Source organism: Aspergillus undulatus (genome assembly GCF_047715775.1).
Source record: "Aspergillus undulatus strain CBS 261.88 unplaced genomic scaffold BDV17scaffold_1, whole genome shotgun sequence".
In the NCBI taxonomy this organism is placed as follows: domain Eukaryota; kingdom Fungi; phylum Ascomycota; class Eurotiomycetes; order Eurotiales; family Aspergillaceae; genus Aspergillus; species Aspergillus undulatus.
Genome location: NW_027396605.1, coordinates 427,528 through 436,153, shown reverse-complemented (window position 1 = coordinate 436,153; position 8,626 = coordinate 427,528). Strand labels below are relative to the sequence as shown.

At 48.4% G+C, this 8,626-nt stretch overlaps 2 protein-coding genes across 2 annotated transcripts in view; both read left to right on the top strand.

Moving 5' to 3' along the window:
* Positions 1 to 2,677, top strand: part of BDV17DRAFT_248706 (ankyrin repeat-containing domain protein) — a 4,163-nt gene extending 1,486 nt beyond the window's left edge. The window contains exons 3-10 of the mRNA XM_073756128.1: positions 37 to 839; positions 885 to 1,081; positions 1,138 to 1,439; positions 1,494 to 1,775; positions 1,829 to 1,909; positions 2,042 to 2,167; positions 2,228 to 2,297; positions 2,353 to 2,677. Of these exons, the coding sequence (XP_073621063.1) occupies positions 37 to 839; positions 885 to 1,081; positions 1,138 to 1,439; positions 1,494 to 1,775; positions 1,829 to 1,909; positions 2,042 to 2,167; positions 2,228 to 2,297; positions 2,353 to 2,606 (2,115 nt within the window). The 3' untranslated portion in view covers positions 2,607 to 2,677. The remainder of the gene's footprint in view (positions 1 to 36; positions 840 to 884; positions 1,082 to 1,137; positions 1,440 to 1,493; positions 1,776 to 1,828; positions 1,910 to 2,041; positions 2,168 to 2,227; positions 2,298 to 2,352) is intronic.
* A 2,387-nt stretch (positions 2,678 to 5,064) lies between these two features.
* Positions 5,065 to 6,917, top strand: BDV17DRAFT_285952 (nucleoside phosphorylase domain-containing protein; the record flags this gene model as incomplete). Its single annotated transcript, XM_073760809.1, has 3 exons — positions 5,065 to 5,205; positions 6,167 to 6,553; positions 6,606 to 6,917. 3 exons carry the CDS (start codon positions 5,065 to 5,067, stop codon positions 6,915 to 6,917), a joined length of 840 nt encoding a protein of 279 aa, XP_073621062.1.
* Between the last annotated feature and the right edge of the window lie 1,709 nt (positions 6,918 to 8,626).

Sequence of the window (8,626 nt, the reverse complement as noted above, 5' to 3'; positions counted from 1 at the left end):
AATATCCAGGGTGGTGATTATGGGACTGCTCTCCAGGCTGCTACACTAAGCAGAGATCAAGAGATTGTGAAGCTACTTCTTGACCGGGGAGCAGATATCAACATGCAGAGTGGTAAATATGGAAATGCTCTCCAGGCTGCTGTGATTGGGGAAAGCCAACAGATTGTGAAACTACTTCTTGACCGGGGAGCAGATGTTCAACATTCAGTGGCCGGCAAGTACGATATACCATTACTGCATGCTCCAGTTGCATCTCGCAATCGAACCTTGCTTGAGTTGCTTCTTATTCCAACTGCCGCAGTTCTTGTGAATGCACCTGACTTTCTTGGTCGAACCCCTGTTCATTTGGCCGCTACAAATGGAGATGTTGATATGCTTGAAATCCTTTCAAATTTCAGTCAAAATTCTATTGACTTCAACCGCCAAGACATTGATGGATCCACACCACTCCATTGTGCTGTCAAGAACCATGCCTCTGAAGCTGTAGAGTGGCTTATCGATCATGGGGCTACCGTGGACGTCAAAGATTTTACGATGACAACCCCTCTTCAACTCGCATCTCAATTGAGGAATTTCAGAATCTTTCGCCTTCTTCTTTCCAAGGTGACTGAAATTAAGATGAGCGCATCAGACTTCCGAAAAGCTATTGCCACGGTCAAAAGAAAACAGATACTTCTCTCCCGAAATGAGGGCGGTGAGAATACTATCCAAGTTATGGACTATCAAGAGGTGGTTCGACATTTTGATGCCCTGTCATATCCGTTAGGGCTTTCCACTTCAGGCGTAGTGGAGAGATATGCAGAATGTATCACAACTCTCCCTGTGCAACAATCAATCCTGTGAGTTAAACATACTAGGATATGAATTTGTACTGATATTTTTAGGATCTTTGACAGGCAAACAATCCCTGGGAAGAATACAGTTATTCAAAACTCTCCTAATGGAGTTCACTACCGTTGGTGGCGCAAAATGAAGCTTGAAGAAAGAGGTAGGCAAATTAATAAGGATATATGGATTTGGAAAGTACAATTGAAATCAATGCCAAATCCTGCTGCTGTCAGGCAACCCCACCAGAAAGAATGTTTGTCAGCCCAATTCAGCACTCTCTCCTGATTTCTACTAATGACATGTCCTTAGGCTTTCTTGAATGTAACGTGGTACTCCCGGCATACCTGCCCCATGAATCACCAATACGCTTGTTACCCAACAACATCACGTCCTCTAAGCATATCATTACTTGGATTATGGTCAAGATGGACAAAGATAAGGCAGATCCGCTCGCAGAGCAGCAGAGTCTGGGACCAAAGATCTTCTTCAGCACACTTGAATATGCTGAGATTCCTAGATCCGCAGCAGAGCTGTTTGATTATTGTCTTCGGCAGCTTGAGCAAGAATGGTATAGCATATGTCATGCCGCAGAAGAGCATCTCACCCAGATGGTAGGTGAAATAGCGGAGGAGTTGATTTTACTAGCCTTGCTAATTTATTCTCAGCGTAACAGAACACTGGACTCAAGCGGTCAAGATCCAAAAATGATTGATCAGCACTTAAGGGATGCAACAACATGGGCTAGTTTTGATGCAACTCAATCACAACAGGCTATAATCCTTCAAGAACTTTGGGAGACTTATAGCACATCTATGTGGCCCTATTTAAAAGGTACTTGGAGTGATCAAGACCGAGACATGTTCCAAAAGGAAATAGAGAAAGCGTATGCAAGGATCAGGAAGCGGATCGCGCGACTAACACAGATGTCCCAGGAACTTATTAATCTGGTAATTCCAAAGCATCACTCTTATGCTTGGCTTAGGAGCTAATAATTTGACAGGAATTTAGTCTGACATCAATCGCCGAGGCTCAGAAGTCTACATCCATGAATCGGAGTATGAAGCGCCTTAGCTGGATTACTGTAAGACTGTTGTCTGATTTATTTACTTCACTTTCTAATAAACGCGGCAGTTCGTATTTCTCCCACTGGTGTTTGTTGCGGTAGGGTACCCGGAGGCACCTTCCACTTGATATGAGCTGACCTTCGGTCCAGAGCCTTTTTGGAATGAATGTAAATCTTCTTGAGTCTAATCCTGCTTGGTGGTTATATGTGGTCTTCGCAGTAGGCACTGCTGCTATGACAATATCTGTATGGATTGTATTCAAGAGAGACCCAGATGTATGATCTGATTTTCTTGAGAAAGATGCTCTGATCTTGGCTGACATTTGATGCTTCTAGCTAGAAGATAGACTGGAAAGACGCTTTCAATGGCTACTTCGCAAAAAGGAAAATGGGGATGAAGAGAAGGGTACCGCGGAGAGGAGAAGGAGAACCAGGCTGTTCCCTGAATCTGGAAAAAAAAGGTCATGAGCGTCTTCTTAACTGTGCAGCTCTGCGCGTTCGAAGGCGGCATTCACCAGGTAAAAAGGGTCAGGATCTCCGCGCATCGTGTCTGTTGCGAGTCCTGCAAGATCTCGCGAGCCCTGCAGGACCTCGTGAGTCGCGCGGGATCTGCAGCGGTCCATGTCACATACGATGCTCCGAAATTAGTACTCGCTTTGAATGTTTCATTCACACAATACTTCGATATAGCTTTCCTCAGCTTAGTATTTTATAAAAATCAGACCAGCAAGATCACTATGCAATAAGTTGCTCGAATATCCGTGATAGGGAGCAGCTTGATTTGCTACGTCACATGTCTCCAGAAACTCATCCTTTCGCCCTTCTTTCTCAACTTATGACTATTGCGGATTGCAATAGGTAGGGTTGCACCGCAGCACCACAAAGGCTTTCAAGCCGCCGACACCACCATAGCTGTGTCTTCTAGATCAGCAGATCAAATTTTGGTATGGGTATCGGTGGCATAGTGTTTAATGAAATTTAGTTACCTGAACTGGCATTGTACTACTTGGAGATTGCCGTGCCTTTCAAAACACTATCCATTTATAATCCAGACTCATTGACATAAACTCAGCAGTGCAGGATGAGTGAAAATCCGAGATGGAATATATATATTTACCTTGTATATCTGTGCAGCGTGTTCTAGGGGAAATGATATGAAAGTATGAGACCACGTGATCTCTGGCGGATTGACCGCTACTCCAACTCCTGAGAACTCGACCCCTCCTTGTATCTAAGAGTCAAGAATCTATTGATTGTACAAGAGAGAATCGTCAAGTATCGTGAGAAGCTTATCGCGGGCACGGTGCCCGGAATGAGAACTATCTAGGCATCCGCTCCTTGGTAGGCTACGTACGTGTAGCTGATACAGCCTCGTTCTGCCCTTCTTCCCCTGTGCATGCATATTTCATAACAGGAAAAGTGTGTGCAAATCGTCTGCCTTTCCAATGCCCTCATTCTGCAGAGAGATTAGAAAATAGAGGATGAAGAGGACTGAAAATAAATGATGCCTAATATACTTGGAAATCCTATGAAGAAAATCCAACCTGACGCGTGTCTCAGGGCAAGAGTATTTGAATTTATCGCTGAACAAGAGGGCCTGGTCTCAGGGGGAAGCCATAGTACTCGTCCGCCACTTAGAACTATCCGTCCTGGACTGGCCTCTCTAGAAATGTCTTGCGTCACTCCATGGTCTGCGGAGGGCGGCAGGGATCTGCATGCATATTGTAGAGGATGTACAGCACAGCTGCACAAGAAACCGGATCGCTCGCTCAAGCGAAGCCCACAGTCGCCAATTAGATACAGAGCAATGGCAGGACGACTAATCCGTATTACTTTCCTACAGAGCATCTCGGGCCTCTCGGGAGGCAATCAATCATGGTTTGGGTGAAGCGTTGCTTAGGGCTTGGATCGCGTGGTGAGAATCCGCTTGTGCAAGCAAAGTAACCGGAGACTTGGTATTACAGTCTATACATGGAAGGGTTAAGTATGCGAGAAAGAAAAGAAAGTTTGTACTAGCTTGATTCCTGGAGAGGGGTAGGCACAGACAACTGGCGGGTGAGACCAGACGGATGCATAGAGTCTCTCCTTAAGGTTTACATACCACCATGCTTAACCCCGACAGAAAGTATCTACATAGACTATGCGTAGCGCTCATTCACAGGCAGAACTATCGCAGATCTCGTCTCCAGTTGATCTCATGCCGATCATGTCGACATGGCTTCAGCTCCCTCTGGGGCCTCAAAATGCAGTGCAGCCCTTCGCCGAGTTTGTTCTTATTACGCTAGTAAAAAGTCAAGCTGCCAACAACCCTGTCTCTGACTCTCTGCTGCCGTCAGACTTGTTCCCAGTCTAATTTGTCAAGTGCACCAAACATGCACCAGACCCAGATACAGCCCCAGATTCCGATTCCAGCTCACCATTCCTATCCTCGATCGGAGACTGGAACCATACAACCTGACGGTTGAGAGTAGTAACTTGATAATCAGGGCAATGGAGGGCATACAGTGTCTTGGTCATGGAGCATAGTGAGGGCATGAACCAACAAGCTACTGATCCCGACGGACAGGCTCGTACGCTCCACGAGAGCTCCAAGTATCGTCAGCTGCAGATGGAAATCAGCAGATACCAAGACACCATACCAAGGTGGCCACCGCTAGCACGCTGATTTAGAGCCTTGATGACAATATGCAGTTGAATCGCTTGCGCTGGGGCTGTCGACAAGTAATGGGACTTAGTAACCTGCTCATGCAGACGTAACTGAGCTTCTGCCGGCCCTATCAGTTTTGCTGAGGGTGACGGCGCGCCAGGCTGCGTCTACTTGGTCCGGTTGTTCGAGTCCCAGCTCCATTTGCGAGCTCTTCAGGCCCCACTCGGAGACTTCAGACCAGATCAGATATAGGGCAGGTAGTGATCTGGATCATTTAGATCATGTGGTTAGAGTACATCGAATTCAAGCTTGCACATGGACTCGAACTCAACAGCTCCACGTTCTACTGAGTGAGTAATGGCTGCTGTAAACATGTCCTTTGCCCATACCTAGTTGGAGAGCTCCACCCAATTGGAGACTCTGGAGACCCCAACTTGGCACTGCATACTTCAATCTCCAACACCGCACCGGAACTTATCAATCCGACTTGAATCTAGATTAATTGCAAACTCATTACCCAATTAGAATGTCGTCTCTCCCACAAGTCCAAGTCGTCACATCCACCAGCGGTTGGGAGCTCCACGGCACCGCTCCAGCAGACGGCTCCGGAGCCCTAATCTGGAGGGACGAGCTTGAGCTCTCCGGGCTAGGCCCGACTGATGTCCTGGTGAAGCTCCACGCATGGGCGATAAACTATCCTGATATTTCAAGCAAGCGACACCCATCCCATAGTCCATATAAGTGAGTGAGGCTCATGCTAAATGACGATCACTGCAGTCGCAAACGGCACCTTCCCCTGGTCACCCGCAGACCACGGCCAAGGCACCCTAATCCCCGGCTCCGACGGGGCTGGAGAAGTCATCGCAATCGGACCTCACGTCACATGACATGGAGACCACTGTGGAAGTGGTCAAAGAGCATCTTCAGGGAGAACGAGTAGCTCGGGAGCGTGCAGATGCTCTTGCTCAGCTACAGGCACCCGGGACCGCAGAGGATTATATTGTCCGGCCTGTAACTGAGCTCCACCCCAGATTTACCAAGTCTAATTACACAATTGCGGGAAGAGGGAAATCAGTCGGATAATGCAAGCATGGCCCCTGCTAATACAACACAAGGGTATTTAGAAGGGGAAACTGCAGTCAGTCCCTTATACAATGAAGTTATCATGCCTAGCGATAAGAACCAACCAAAGACTTCCAGTTAGTATCTCAGAACCAGTCTACAACTGCATAGACCAGTTAGAGTCTATAAGCTGCAGAGGAAGAACCAGTTAATATATCAAGATATCAATCAGGCAGGAACTTGGGACGCCGCCATTACTGATGAATTATAGGATGGTAATAAGGATGATAAAAATCTGGCACGTACTACTAAACTAGGGCCTTCTTAAGAAAATACCAGATAATACACAGCATATCTACTTAATCTGGAACAGGCTTAATAGGAGGTAATTAAAAGACACGGGGAAGAAGATCTGCTATTTAACACTCCATATACTTTGGAAGAAATAAATTACCAGGAAAGGAAAGAGGCTCAGGGGAGTCTAACTAGGTAGAGGGTTACAATTATATTCCATGTCTACAAGTAAGGGGGATAGAGGAAGATAGTCATTCAACTCGGCCGGATAGGCAACCCACAATGTCGCCATAGCCTGTCTGCCTTTTGGTGAGATTGGCAACAACGCTTCAGCGACAGTGGCAACAAGGTTAACCTCTACATTTCCCGGGATCAAGTTCGGTCTTATGGTGGGTATCGAGGGCGGGGTACCCCCAGCCGTCAGGCTAGGCGATGTCGTCGTGAGTGCACCCGTAGACACTTACGGGGGCGTAGTGCAATGGGTTTTTGGCAAGTCCGAGCAAGGCAATGGGTTTAGGCGCGTGGGATCCCTCGACGGCCCACCGACGGTGCTCAAGACAGCGCTTGTAGCGCTCAGGGTCAGGCATGAAATGGAGGGCTCGCGGATTCGCGAGATTCTCGACGCGATGGAGAAGAAAGTGGCCGAGATTAGCGCCCAAGTACACGCAGCGTGAGTCACTGGAGGATACGATTTTTCCATCCAATTACCAGCACGTCGAGACGAAGCCGGACCAGCAGGGGAAGGAGGAAGAGGAGGAGGAAGAACAGCGATCATGCAGTAGCTGTAACTCTAGCAAGGCCATCAAGAGAAAGAGCCCTCGCGATACGAAGATTCATTACGGCCTCGTTGCTTCTGGTAACCGGGTTATCAAAGACGGGGTCTTACTGGACGAGATCAATTCTCGATTCGGAGGCAAAGTCCTGTGCTTTGAGATGGAAGCAGCCGGGTTGATGAATGACTTCCGATGTCTGGTTATAAGTGGCATCTGTGACTACGCTGATTCGCACAAGAATAAGGCCTGACAGGAATATGCAGCAGCAGTCGCAAAGGAGATTCTTTTGGTTGTTTCTCAGCAGGAGCTAGCAGCAGTCACACCCATGGCGAGTAAGTGCCTTCACCGCACCGTATTCTAGACGTGCCATACCAACCTCACTGTGGCGCGGAGACTCTAACGTTGGCGGATGGTAGAGGTGTTGAATCTCTTTGAACCGATTCACGCGAATGTGTCCAGCTTGAAAGGTAAGAGACCCACGAATCTACCAGGGCCGCAGCAAGGTACTCATGGCATGGACAACAGACGCTTTGCAAGATATCGAAGACAGGGATCTGCTGCAGCGAATCTCAGATATTGACAGCACGGTCGACCACGAGCGAGCCCGCAGTAAACACGTGCTGACAACTGGTGAGTGGCTTCTGCGGGACGAGGTATTTAGGAGATGGCCCCACGGGGAGGAGCGTTTGCCATGGTTACATGGAATTTGTAAGACCTTTTGCCATTTGCAATGCTCAATCTGACGCCGTCCAAGCCGGAAGCGGGAAGACGATCCTGAGTTCGACAGTCGTTGCCAATCTGCAAAAGGCCTACCAGAATGAGGAGGCAGTCAAAATTGCCTTCTTTTGTTTTCGAGTTCACCGATAGTCGGAAGCGCACAGTAGAAGGATGCATGCGCAGCATTCTGCGACAGTTATCGATGCCTCGATCTCCCGAAGCTGTTAGGGCTCTTTACCATCGGACTGGGAGTGTATGCGCTCAGCCAGCTCTCAGCTCAGTACGCTACGCTCTTAAGAGATGCCTAGAGCCCTTGAGTCGCTGCTTTCTGGTATTAGATGCTCTTGACGAGTGTGAAGACAATTGGAGGACTGATGGAGGCCCTGATATCCCTCAAATCACTGCCAGCGGCCCAGCTTCTACTGACTAGTCGCCAGGTCCCGAAGATCCAGCGAGCAGTCTCGGCTCTCCTGGGTGCCACGATAGAGCTTAAGCTCTCCAGAGTCTAACACGACGTGCGCATGTTCGTCCAGCAGAGACTATTTGCCAACAAAGAACTCGGCGGGCGTTGGTCAGACAAGCGTAAGAAGCAGATTTACCGAGAGCTTGTTTCCAAATCGGCTGGAATACAAGTTGTTGGTTCAATTCTGTCGCAAGACTGCTGACTGAGTGTCCAGATTTCGATTAGCAGACTGCCAGCTGCGCGAGATCGAACAGTGCTACAGCCATCACGACCTGGAGACGGCACTATCTGCGCTCCCTACCAGCCTCGGCAACCTATACGATCAGATGCTTGATCAGATTCCCATGATACGACGCCAGAGAGCACATACTCTGCTGATCTGGCTTACCTTTTCCCTGCGGCCAGTGCTTCTGGATGAAGCTGCGGAACCTTTTGCTTTTTGAATGCAATGTCAGCTGTTTACTGGACTTTGACCCACAGAGGCGAGCTCTCGAGCCTAAAGACATCCTGTCAAGATGTCCTGGGTTAGTCACAGTTGCGCAGCAAGACCGTTGCAAGCCGGACAGTTGATCCTCAGGTTGGCTCACGCGTCAGTCAAGGACTATCCCCTTGCTTCTGGAACAAACGGGCCAACAAAATGGTATGGGATAGATAAAAGTAAAGCCCACTGCTTCATAGCTGCACGTGTCTCCACTATTCGCTACAACTAGACAGTCCTGAGGCAATCACCTGCAGACTCCAGACAGAATACCCATTGGCGCGATATGCGTCGCTATTCT